At 40.9% G+C, this 12,535-nt stretch overlaps 2 protein-coding genes across 3 annotated transcripts in view; both read left to right on the top strand.

Moving 5' to 3' along the window:
• Positions 1-6,728, top strand: part of acadm (acyl-CoA dehydrogenase medium chain) — an 8,377-nt gene extending 1,649 nt beyond the window's left edge. Inside the window, exons 4-12 of the mRNA XM_005729001.1 lie at positions 128-197; positions 475-575; positions 1,414-1,494; positions 3,691-3,821; positions 3,983-4,091; positions 4,338-4,478; positions 5,260-5,355; positions 5,469-5,717; positions 5,799-6,728. Coding sequence (XP_005729058.1) covers positions 128-197; positions 475-575; positions 1,414-1,494; positions 3,691-3,821; positions 3,983-4,091; positions 4,338-4,478; positions 5,260-5,355; positions 5,469-5,717; positions 5,799-5,870 — 1,050 coding nt within the window. The 3' untranslated portion in view covers positions 5,871-6,728. The remainder of the gene's footprint in view (positions 1-127; positions 198-474; positions 576-1,413; positions 1,495-3,690; positions 3,822-3,982; positions 4,092-4,337; positions 4,479-5,259; positions 5,356-5,468; positions 5,718-5,798) is intronic.
• An 826-nt stretch (positions 6,729-7,554) lies between these two features.
• On the top strand, positions 7,555-12,189 carry rabggtb (Rab geranylgeranyltransferase subunit beta). Of its 2 annotated transcripts, none has more exons than XM_005729002.1 (9): positions 7,555-7,634; positions 7,970-8,077; positions 8,395-8,592; positions 8,897-9,002; positions 9,108-9,160; positions 9,459-9,569; positions 10,001-10,126; positions 10,640-10,789; positions 10,981-12,189. In XM_005729002.1, the coding sequence occupies exons 1-9, from the start codon at positions 7,632-7,634 to the stop codon at positions 11,119-11,121; spliced, it is 996 nt and encodes a 331-aa protein (XP_005729059.1). In that variant the 5' UTR covers positions 7,555-7,631; the 3' UTR covers positions 11,122-12,189. The 2 variants fall into 2 exon arrangements, with proteins under 2 accessions (XP_005729059.1, XP_005729060.1); XM_005729003.1 differs by lacking the exon at positions 7,555-7,634 and adding an exon at positions 7,636-7,702.
• Positions 12,190-12,535: the final 346 nt, after the last annotated feature.

The following is a 12,535-nucleotide window of genomic DNA, read 5'->3' on the forward strand; positions in this document are numbered from 1 at the left end:
TTTTCCTTTGGCATGATTGTTAGAGGCTTAGTAGAATCACAATCAGAAACATAATGTCTTTATTGTCATTGTTACAGGTACAACGAAATTAAAAGTGGTAACACTGACATGTTGTCTCCCTTTACAGTATCCTTTCCCCATCATCAAGAAGGCGTGGGAGCTTGGTCTGGTTAACGGTCACATTCCACAGGAATATGGTATGTTGCATTCTTATTTGAAATTTAGTGGCTCATTCTAAACTTTGCTTTGCATGGATGAGATTCATTCACAGGTAAAATATTAGTGCAGTCTCCATCATACCATACATGTTGCCTTTACATAAAGAGATAATACAGATAGCTGTAATGTTGTTGCCTAGTGTGACCATGTTTGCTGTTCCTGGGGGGAAATGGCAGTGGACATGTGTTAATTTCAGGAAACTCGACACACTGAACACTGCATTTGAAAACCTTATTTGTTCCTCTTTGTTTTCAGGTGGAATGGGTTTGTCGAGCTTTGACAGCTGCCTCATCACAGAGGAACTGGCTTATGGATGCACAGGGATGCAAACTGCCATGGAGGCAAACTCTCTCGGAGTAAGTTATTCACAGCTTGCTTATTTATTTATTTATTTATTTATTTATTTATTTATTTATTTATTTATTTAAGGCCCACCAAGACACAAACCTAGAACCAGATTTAGAGCCTTTAAACTGGCTTTGTAACTTGTTTAAATATGTTTTAGAACCTGTTGTTGCAACTGATCCACCAAAAATGGACTGCTGCCAAGCATATTGTTTATTTAGCAAATTATTACAGATACAATTTTGCTTCAAGGGGCCATATATTATCAGAATCTGACTCTCATTCCACATTCAGAGGAGAAAATGTCTCCTAAAGTAAGGGAAAAGGAGAAGTCTTAGCCAGAGAGGCATAATTTTTCAGTACATATGGACAGGAATCGGAGCAGGTGCCTCTGTCAGTGCGCCCCAGGGCAGCTGTGGCTACAATGTAGCTTGCCATCACCAGTGTGTGTGAATGGGTGGATGACTGAATGTAGTGTAAAGCGCTTTGGGGTCCTTACGGACTAAGTAAAGCGCTATACAAATACACTCCATTTACCAAGAAGACAATTTAAAACGAAAGCCAATAAACAAGAGTTTGGCAGCAGGACAGAACTCGTATCAGGGATGATTAAAAGGTTATTTTGAACCCAGGGGGGAAACTTGGGGTTTATGTAATCAGCCATCACGGGCTCTGGAGCCGGCTTTTGACTGTTCATCAGCCAGCTGTTTAGATTCACACGTACAAAAGTATTTCATGTTAAGAAAATAAGGCTAATGATGTTTTCCCAAAGTTTATTTCATGCATATTGAGCACAGAGGAGAAGAGTAGCTCTGTTAGAATGAACTGTATCTGTTTTCCCCCACACAGCAAATGCCTGTCATTATTGCTGGCAGTGATGCACAGAAGAAGAAATACCTGGGACGGCTGACTGAGGAGCCTCTCATGTGTGTAAGTATTTAACTGGAAACGATGACATGATTTGATATTTGGAAGAATGCAGCATCTAGTGATATTGCTTGTTCTGCAGTAGTTCAATCATCTACTGCAGAACATGCATACAGATAAGAGTGCCCTCATATATTTTAAGGAATATTTCTTTCCTCTGTAATATTTGATAGGGAAATATTAGATCTTTAACTGTCATGGTTACTACTCTTGATTTTAGTTAAGTGTCAATGTGCCAAACTGTCATCTAGAATTAAAGTACTTACAAACATTCAGTTCAGGTGTTTCTTGTGGAGAATGATGGCGTCATATTTTGAGGTGCCAATTCTCATTCTTGCTGTTTCACACTTGGGTGCGAGCCTCTGCAGTGTCAGCTGGAGGCTGTTGATTTATCCCTCTAAATCACTAACCTCACTTATGGCTATGAGCTCTGGGTAGTGACCAAAAAAAATAAGATGTGGATGCAAGTGGTGGTTTTCTCTGGACTGGCTGGCCCCTTCCTTGGTGATGGGGTGAGAAGTTCAGTCATTTGGGAGGGAGTCCGAGCAGAGGTGCCGTTGCCATATGGCACAATGAGCAAGCTGATATGGTTTGAGGATCTGATTGAGATTCCTTCTTGGTGCCTCCTGGGTAAGGCGTTCTGGGCATGTCCTACCAGGAGGAGGCAGAGATTATATCTCTTGGCTGGCCTGGGCACACCTCGGTGTGTAATGAGCTGGAGGAGGTGGCTGGGGAGAGGGAGGTCTGGGCTCTTCTGCTTGGGCTGCTGCCTCTGAGACCTGGCCCTGGATAAGCAGCAGATGATCAGGCTCAAACTTCTCCGTGAATGAATTTCCATAATTGGGACTGAAAAGGCTACCCAGTGAGACTTCCTGTTTCTGTAAGGGAGAGTTCTTACTAAACTGTTTCTGCTAATTTAATGAGGAATTCTGTGGACGGAATTCCGTAGACCTCAGTGGAAATCTGTAATATTCAGTGGACTCACGAGCTTATCTAGCAGCACTACTGGATGACCTTTATCAACATTAGCAAATGACAAATCATAACTGAGAGATCTTTTTAGAGCCTTTCATGCAGCGAGAATTTTAAAAAGAACATTTTGTTGCTCTGGGAAAAACAAAGAACCCAACTTCTTCAACTAAACAACAAAGTTGGTACAGAGGCATTAGATCATTAGATTCTGGTGCAAATAAAGAATTTCCTAGATTTTAATTTCTTAATTGTAATCCGCTAATTGTTTGCTCCTCATTTTGGTAAATGGTTTGTACAGAGGGAGTGGTGTCCAGAGTCTTTACATTCATTGAAATAATTTGGTGTTATTGCAATTAAGTGTTGCTTGTAAATATATTGACACTTTTATTTTTATTTTTTTAAGATGGTTTAAAAAGAAGATAATTCCTGATTACTTAACTGTCTGTTTGGATAAGTTGATTTATGCTGGATGTCCTGAAGTCCTCTTTGCGTGTCCATCTGTACCTCCTGCCACTCTGTTATGATGACTTTTTTTGGTGCAAACCGTTCTGCTCGGTGATGCTAAAAAGTGGATCACTACTTCAGTGGAGAGCCCGTCTGATGACTGGTTGCCTACCCTTTCGTGCTCTCTGTGCATCCTTTCCATCCACTGGGATCACCAGTTTGATGTTCCATGCGTATAATCCAGCACCTCCTGTAGACGCTTCTTGAGCTTTATCACAGAAAGTTCTTCTTTATAGGAACTTTTGTAATCTTTAAGTCGCTATGACCCACCTAAAACTTTGAAGGACACTGGCAGGCAGTTACATCACAAATGTCTTTAATATATGGTAGCAGAAACGAACACATTTCAGCCTGTGGCTTCAGTTTCTACGACCTGTGGCTGTGACTCTTTTTAAAGCACCACCTTAACATATGGTGGGCGCAGGTGACGTCAATAATCAACCCAACAACAACAAACACAATGACAGAGCATTTTAACTTTCAAGTTTGTTTATTAATACCCTTTATAGAATAAATGGTAACAAATGAAGGAAAGTTTGTTTGTGTAGGAGACTTTGAACAACAAGGCAGTTCAGAGTGCTTCTTGTTATACCGTCATGCCTTATTTATCTTGTAAAAAGGACCATAAACTCTGTGTTTTACTACTGTGTGCTGACAGCAGCAAACATGCAATGAAAGACTGTGCTGCTGTTCTCAGTTTAACTCCTGTGTGGGTTTCTGCAGGCGTACTGTGTCACTGAGCCCGGGGCAGGATCTGACGTGGCTGGCATCAAAACACGAGCCGTAAAAATGGGCGATGAGTATGTTGTTAATGGGCAGAAGATGTGGATCACCAACGGAGGGAAAGCTAACTGGTGTGTGCTCACAGTTGCTGCTGATGTATTGCAAAGTTGTAGTGATCAGTTTTAAAGGGCATTCGTCCTCAAGGCCACTCTGAATGCTGAAATTTGCACTACTTTTCTATCTGACTACTACAGCAACTTCTGTCTGGTAATTTAGTCTCTAATACTTTTAGGTACTTCCTGCTTGCTCGCACTAACTCAGATCCCAAGTGTTCAGCCAGCAAGGCTTTTACTGGCTTCATTGTGGATGCAGACACTCCGGGAATTCAAATAGGAAGGAAGGTGAGCTGAAAAAGAGTCTTTTAAAACATTAATCACATTCTTCAGTGAGCAAATCATATTTTAAATGTTGCAGAAGTTTGATGCTCTGTTCTATAAACATTAGACGTGTAATGTCAGATAATTACTTTACTGAGTAGTGCAAATGATAGCGTTGTTTGTTAAAAATTATATGTAATAAAAGGAGGAAAAATGTTCAGTTTGTAAATGTATCCCATTTTAAATTTTATTTTGTTTTTGTGCCTGTAGGAAATGAACATGGGCCAGAGGTGTTCTGACACGAGGGGCATTACCTTTGAGGATGTGAGAATACCGAAGGAGAATGTCCTGATCGGAGAGGGATCTGGATTCAAAATTGCCATGGGTGCCTTTGACATGACCAGGCCACCAGTAAGTTTTCCAGCTGTGACAAAACCTAACATCTGTAACGACTGTGCATAGCTTCATCTTTACAAGAAGTAAAGGCATGATTCATCTTTTGGCATCAAATTATATCTGCAAATAAAAGGATTAGAAATTGGAGTGCAAAAATCTGAAGTTATTGGTCTTTAAAGGTGTTAAGCAGTGGATTCCCCCCCCGTCATTTGAATCTAATTTAACTTGCTACAGTTTAAGGGACATATATTGTGCTCCTGGAGAATTAACACTTGCAGCTAAGGAGAATATCTTATTATTTTCACTGTCTAATATTGATCAAAGTTGTCTCTGAGCTTGTAGTTTGAGTGTGACTCAGCAGTACAAAGATGCACTAGTGTGGGCTCTTAAATTTTCAAACGTGTGCTAACAAATATGAACCATGATTTAAATGGCGATAATTGGGTGCCAGCTTGGCTCAGTGGTTGACCATGTGATTGCATGGCCAGAAAAGCAGCGGTCCAGGTTAAAGTCTGACCTCCTGCCCTTTGCGGCCTGTTTTCCCCTCTCTCCCCGCTTTCCTGTCAGTCCACTGTCTCTATCCTATATAGGCAAAATGCCAAAGAAAACCCTGGCTTTGTTTCAGTTTATGAGCTGCCTCTGTTACAACAGGAACTTTGAAATGTAGTAAAACATCAGCAGGAAACTAAACAAGGACTACAGTGGATGCAACATCACCAGATTTAAGGACAAAAGTTTAAACTTGTAGCTGAAGATTTGTCTGAGCATGGTTGTTCATGTATTTGCTCCAATGCAGGTGGCAGCAGGAGCTACCGGCCTGGCACAGAGGGCGCTCGACGAAGCCACCAGTTACGCTCTGGAGAGGAAGACCTTTGGCAAAGTTATTGCTGAGGTGTGTTCATGCATTTTGTTTGTCCTTTAAAATCTGGGTATCCTTAGTTGGACTGCTTTTGTTTTAAACTCAGATGAAGAAAAGATCAACGTGCTTCTTTTCTTGTTTCGCAGCACCAAGCTGTGTCCTTCCTCCTGGCTGAGATGGCGATGAAAGTAGAGCTGGCTAGGATGGCGTACCAGCGTGCTGCCTGGGAGGTGGACCAGGGCCGCAGAAACACCTACTACGCTTCCATCGCCAAGGCCTTCGCAGGGGACATCGCCAATCAGGTGGCCTCTGATGCTGTTCAGATATTTGGAGGCAACGGCTTCAATAGCGAGTACCCTGTAGAGAAGCTCATGAGGGATGCAAAGATCTACCAGGTGGGTGACAATAATGTGCAACTATGCACTACTACACCATCTCGGCTTCATCTTCTTTAATTAATCTGATTTCTTTTGTAGATCTACGAGGGCACAGCTCAGATCCAAAGGCTCATTATTGCCCGAGAACACCTGGGAAGAGCCAAGAAATGAAGTCTGCTCATCATCATTTAAACTTACTTTTCATGTTTGGTATACATAATGTATTTGTTTCTGTTCTATTTGGCCACTTGAACTCAGGATAACGATCAAAGTTTTGCATTAATGTCACTTCATCCTACTGCGGTTTTCAAGAGTGATCCAGATCACCAAGACTCATCAGCCTCCTTTTGCCTCAGAATTCACGATGCCATAAGTTACACCAATCCATCAAGTCGCAGAATATGACACAGCTATGTGCTGATCACAGAACAGTTTCTGTTAATGATGATGGTGGGGGCCTATTGTGTAGCATTAATAGTGTGATCTACCAATTGCCTGTTGTGCTGTGAAGCTTCTGCTGATGAACCAGAACTGTTGGGACTAAAGTTGGTGCAAGCCTAGTCCTTTTTTCTAACCTTCAGCCTTACTCTGTTGCTGCAGTACTTGAACAGTGTGATTGGTGTTTGATCACATTCACTCTTCTTTGCATCAGGAGTTTGATAAATGGTCATTAATTTCTTCATGCCTTACTCTAAGCCTTTTCTCTCAGTTCTGACTCTCATACTGATCTTTGCTTGTTTTTTTTTTTAAAAACAAAAGGTTTTAAATGTAGAAATGAATTTCTTGCCAGAATGTGTAAACATACTGATGAGTGTAAAATTGCATGCTGTCTGAAAACAGTTTGATTTTACATTTAGCTGCTGTCTCTTCTAGATTTCAAATGAATATCCAGTGTAAAGCGTCAGCTTTACGGCTTACCTGTGCAGACAAGGCACGTGTGGATGAGCTGACGATAGACCGTTGTCACATCATAGAGAATTGTGTCCATAAATTGTCACTGAATAAATTATTTCATTCAGTCTAAACATTTATTTTTCTTTCTTCTCCTTTCTCCCATTTGCTAAATAAACAAGCAATTTGAGTCTTTTCTAAATTTCATTTCTTCTGAGTCCTCCACGTGAAAGGACTCATGAGAAAGCTCATTACCTAATGACAGAGCATTCACAACCATGTTGTTGTTTTTTTTGGTTTTTTTATTTTATTTCTTTTTATTGCAAGCTTCACTTGTTAGGAATCTGTCAAATATTCATTATATTTATTAAAACAACTTCTTTAACTTTAAAAAGTCTGCTTCATTTTCAGTTCTGTAATTGAAGTAATCTGTGTAGATGACAGCCATATAGTCTTCAAGACACAACAGCAGCACTAATGTCCTTTATGTAAAGGCTAGTTGTAAGACACATTGCTCATGTGTGGGTTGGTTAGAATCCAGTCTTCTAGGGGGACAGAGTGGGGAGTGAGTTGAGGAAGGAAGGAGTTCAATATTTTGAAGCTGTGTATCAGTCTGATGGAGGAGGTCACCACAATACTGACTGCTAGGCAGGTGTTACAGTTGTCGAGGAGGGAGGGCAATGAAGCAACCAGTGATCTTTTCTGCTGCATTTACTATGTGATTCAGGTAGAGTTTCCAAACCACACAGTGATGTAGCTGGTCATAGTGTTTTCAGTGGTGCCTTGCTCGAAGTTGCACATGATGGTTATGGAAAAATAATTGCAGTGGGAAATTTTCCCCCAACACTGCAAAAATAAATGACTTGAGTAAGATACCTGAACATTTGTGCTTAAATATATTCGAGTAACAAATATCACTTCAAATATGAGGATTTAGGCTGCAGTTCTCCTTCCAAACCAATAGGTGGCAATAACGCGCTCCAAACCAACAGCCCGAATTGTTGTAGAAGAGGAAGAAGGAAAACGCCGGATCATGTCAGAATGGTAACTAGCGACCTGTTTCCAGTGTGATAACGAGTGTAGTTTAGGATAACATTACAATAAAATATTATGTAAGTGTGCTCTTTCCTCTAGTCTATCCAAACTTAGTCCCACACAAGCGAGCTAATCAGTGAAAGCAGCTAGCAGAGTGGCTAAGATGTTAGCATGTAGCAGCCTGTCAACAAGCCGTGAATCATGTTAACAGTCAGCCATTTATCTGCTAAACAGGGGTTAACTCAGCGCTAGATTACGAAGAGGAAGAAGTCAAGTTTGATTTTTTTTCAGGTTATTGCGTTTTAAGGCTGTCTGACGTGTTGTTGATGTGTGTTGAATTTCAGGGGACCCAGGTGAAAGATGTGATCATAAAGCCCGACGCTCCCAGCACGCTGCTGCTGGAGAAACACGCAGACTACATCGCTGCCTACGGCTCCAAAAAGGACGACTATGTGAGCACAGGCCTCATCAGAGCCTTGATATCTGTGTTTCTATTCTGGGCTTGGCCACTTGCAAGCAAAGGGTGGTCGTTGTCATCCCGCCACTCGAGTGATGACAATGTTCCTACCCAAAGAAGATGAGGAGTTACTGAATGGGATGAGAAAGTGTGGGCCTCAAATTCTAAGGGGTCGCTGAATGGGTGGTCTTGAAAACCTCCAAAAACAATCCAGTTGAGCTTCTGTGGTAGACTTTGGAGTTCAGAGGGGCAATCACTAAAAAGCAGCCAATGTTTTTGAACTAACGCTGCTGACCTCTGGTGTTTTGTCAGGAGTACACGCTGTCTGAGTACTTGAGGATGAGCGGCATCTATTGGGGGCTGACTGTGATGGACCTGATGGGGGAGCTACCCAGAATGAACCAGCAGGAGATCGTAGACTTCATCAAAGCCTGTCAGCACGAGTGTGGAGGCATCAGCGCCAGCATCGGACACGACCCCCACCTGCTCTACACCCTCAGTGCCGTCCAGGTAGCAGATTACTCTCGTATTCTCTACAGCTTTAATTCTAGATGATACACTGAACTTTTAAATATTTATATGTGCTTTAATATTTCTGAATTGGCCCCTCTTTAGCAAAATTTTTTAGCAGTTCTAGTGTTTATTCCTCTAGATGTTTATTTATTTTTCTTCATAGTGCTGCTTATATTTAGCTCAAATAAACATCTCAAATTATGTCCCATAGTGTCTGGTCTGTAAAGGAACTTGAATGGTCTGCACATGGTGTATTTTATGTTCTCTTGTTTATTAGTATTTTGTGAACTCTCTTCCTCAGATCTTGTGCTTGTATGACAGCGTAGATGCGATTGATGTGGACAAAGTTGTGGAATATGTGAAAGGGCTGCAGCAGGAAGATGGCTCTTTTGCGGGGGACAAGTGGGGTGAGTGAGTTTTACTCTCACATCCCACAATACACGTGCTTCTAAGTTAGGGAAGAAATAAATAAAGCTAAGAACAATTTTTCTACATTTTTTTTGTCTTTGCAGGAGAAATAGACACACGGTTTTCCTTCTGCGCTGTTGCTACACTCGCATTACTGGTATGTATGTTAGTCTTTCTATGTAAATTATTATGTACATGATTTATTATTTAACTTAAAACTTTTTATAGTTGAACCTGTTTTAGAAAGTCCATTACTTGGCAGTGTTATGTGGGAGCATCGGACTTTATTTTGTGTCGATAAAATGAAGCTAAATAAATAATAAAGTTACACAATATCACAAAGTTCATCAGTTGACTCAACAGCTCTTTCATTCTTAAGTCTTAACAAGCATGTTTTAATAAACTGTTAATTTAAGCTCATTATACTTCATTTTAAGATGTTTTTTGTTTCCCAGGGCAAGATGGACACGATCAATGTTGACAAAGCCGTAGAGTTTGTTTTGTCATGTATGAACTTTGATGGAGGCTTTGGATGCAGACCTGGTTCTGAGTCTCATGCTGGTCAGGTGAGTTCACTGATATACTGATATTTACTCCCACAGAAAAGTTTGGAGACTCTCAGAAGTGTTTTGTTTCTATTTGATAGAAAATAGAATTGAGCAAAATTGCAATTATTTGTCAATAGATTCAATAATCATAACAATTTCATTTTTTAATGAATTGCTGTCAGACAGTAAATCAATCTTTTTGAACAAAAGCAGCAAAACTCTTTCAAGTTTCAACCTAAAATAAAATAAAGGAATGATATGTTAAGTTGACACTTCCTGCCTGATTTGCTCCTGCACACCAGTCTTGTTGAATGAAGCTGACTTATAAATGAGGCCAAGACAGTTGCAGTGTAAGGATGACGTGTTCAACCTGGATGGTGGTGAATTTGGCACTTTAGGATCAGTTGTTATTTAAATCAATTTCCGGTGTTTTCCTTCCTGTCTGTCAGATTTACTGCTGCACTGGCTTCCTGTCGCTCACTGGCCAGTTACACCAGTTGAACGCTGACCTGCTGGGGTGGTGGCTGTGTGAGAGACAGCTGCCGTCTGGAGGCCTGAATGGTCGACCTGAGAAGGTTTGTGCCAAACACTGTGAAGTATTGAGTTACTTAATGAAAGTATCTGGTTTTATAGTTTGAAGTTCAGACTCCTTCGCAGTTGAAGAGTTTGAGCTGTAGAAGCAATAATACAGATTGAACAGGCTGATGATTTATTGGATTACCTGGTAATAAATACAGTTTTTAAGATTAAATAAAATATTAATATGTCTGAAAGGAGGAGATCAGCTTCCTCCAAAGGGTGGCTGGGTTCTCTGTCCTCTTTGGGCCTCAAAGTAGAGCCACTCCTCCACATCAAAAGGAGGCAGTTGAGGTTGTCAGGCATCTGACTAAGACTGACTGGGCTGACTGACTTGACGCCTCCTAGTTGAGGTGTTTCAGACATATCCTACCAAGAAAAGTGGAGCTAAAGGAGGTAGAGTGGGGAGAGGCAGCTCTCAGTGTCTCTGCAGACTGCTGCCTCCATATTCTGAACCGGCATGTGGCAGAAAATACGTGCAACAGCTGTGGTTTACTTTCGGTATCATTCAGCTTCCAGATGTGTGCTACTCGTGGTGGGTTTTGGCCTCGCTGAAAATCATCGGCAGGATCCGCTGGATTGACAAAGACAAGCTGCGAAAGTTTATTTTGGCCTGTCAAGACGAGGAGACGGGAGGTTTTGCCGATAGACCAGGAGATATGGTGAGAAGAATTTTAAGAATCTAAATTTGAATATTTATGTTTTGGACTGAAAAAAAGTCTTTGCATGTGAGGTAAAGCAGGTGGTTTCAAAGACACTGAGTGCGAAGTGTTTTGGTCCACTTCTGTGGCCCACTTTTGTAGTATTTTCTCTATAATCAGTCTTATTGATTCCTATTAATCCTCCTTTGCAGGTGGATCCTTTCCACACCCTGTTCGGGGTTGCAGGTCTCTCCCTGCTTGGAGACGAACAGATCAAACCGGTGAATCCGGTGCTGTGCATGCCCGAGGACGTCCTTCAGCGTATTGGCCTGCAGCCTGACCTCCTCAGCTAACCCTCTGATGCATCACACAGACACTTTTTCCACCCGCACAAAACAGAAGCTCATGGCACGGCTGGATTTCGGGTGCACAGAGTCTCACAGTTTGGACATGACTTCCTCTGAACCTCTCTGTTTTAATCCTCCTGCTACTCATCGAGTCGGTGTTCTCGTGTCACTGCAACGAAAGGAGGGGCTTAAAAAGATGCTTTGAAGTGTCATCATCTTTGCAGAAGGCTGGAAATCATGCAAAAACATTCAACAACATGCAACAACAACTTCTCAACCTACTCACTATGTCAGTTTGAGGGAGAAAATGTGAAAGTTTGCTCACAGTTAAAATGTTTCATCTTCCTGATGTTATCACCTTCCAGCTTGTCCTCTAGCCAAGAAGCTATTAGTGTTATGAGTTTCTTTGGCCAGAAGTTCCTTCTATTCTGTCCTATCGTGCTTTATTATCATGTTTGTTACTGGAATGACTGGGAATATTCATAGCTTATCAGCTTTGACCTTGAGAGTGAAGAATGGAAGCGATGAGTCGGATGAATTCGGCTGAGGGAGAAAAGGTAAAAGTTAGATTTGCTGTTTTAGTATGTTGTCACACATAAAGCTAGAGCTTTTTCAATTTCCTGCCTTTAGCTTATTATGTATTTGATAAGAGCATGTGAAGAGCAACACTGCTCAGTAGGCTTTAGAAGTGGAGATGCGTCATAGGACAGCTTTCTCCATGCATTAAAATAAACCCTACACAGACTCTTATTTTGGCGGGCTTTATGGAAAGAGAAAATGTTCTCTTTGTGACTGGAACCACCCAGAGCTTAAACACTATCATTGGTACGTTTAATGTCTTATCCAGGATCCTAGTTACACTATTTATTTAAATGTATGTTGCTCAGTGCAGCTGTGTTAGATTTGCCTCCACAGTGCGTGCAACATGAAATATTTCCAGTCTTACCGTCAAATGAAATGGCTTTTCAGACAGCTTCACGTTCACTTTCTGCACTCTTCTCGTCTTACAGAATTAAAATTCTATCTGTTCTTTGTTAACTATTAAGTGTCAATAAAGAGAGACATTATCACTGACTTGGTAAAGCATTCGTTCTTATTAGTTTTCCCCTTTTAAGGGCTTTTAATACTTAGTAAATGTCATTGCTATACAAAATGAATAGTCACATAGAGAGACCCCTGTGTTATTATAAGTTTTAAAGTTCAGTTTTCAATGGATTCTGCTCACTAAACATATTAAAATAAAAAACAAATTGACTTCGTCAGCAAACAAAGATAATGCAGATAAATAATGCCAGTCATCGGAGTTTTATCTTCCCGTAATTGTACATTCTAGATATGATTCAAACTTGCAACAGACAAAAATGATGTCAAAAACGAGATTTTATTGTCGGGATGAAAAGGCTGCTCAAACCCATAAAAG

Source organism: Pundamilia nyererei, unplaced genomic scaffold (assembly GCF_000239375.1).
Source record: "Pundamilia nyererei isolate P.nyererei 1_Seehausen unplaced genomic scaffold, PunNye1.0 scaffold00031, whole genome shotgun sequence".
NCBI classification, from domain to species: Eukaryota; Metazoa; Chordata; class Actinopteri; order Cichliformes; family Cichlidae; genus Pundamilia; species Pundamilia nyererei.

Coding starts and splice junctions, on each gene's coding strand:
- rabggtb (XM_005729002.1), top strand. Junction 8,593..8,896: donor ACACCCTCAGTGCCGTCCAG/GTAGCAGATTAC, acceptor TCTCTTCCTCAG/ATCTTGTGCTTGTATGACAG. Junction 9,570..10,000: donor CTGAGTCTCATGCTGGTCAG/GTGAGTTCACTG, acceptor CCTGTCTGTCAG/ATTTACTGCTGCACTGGCTT.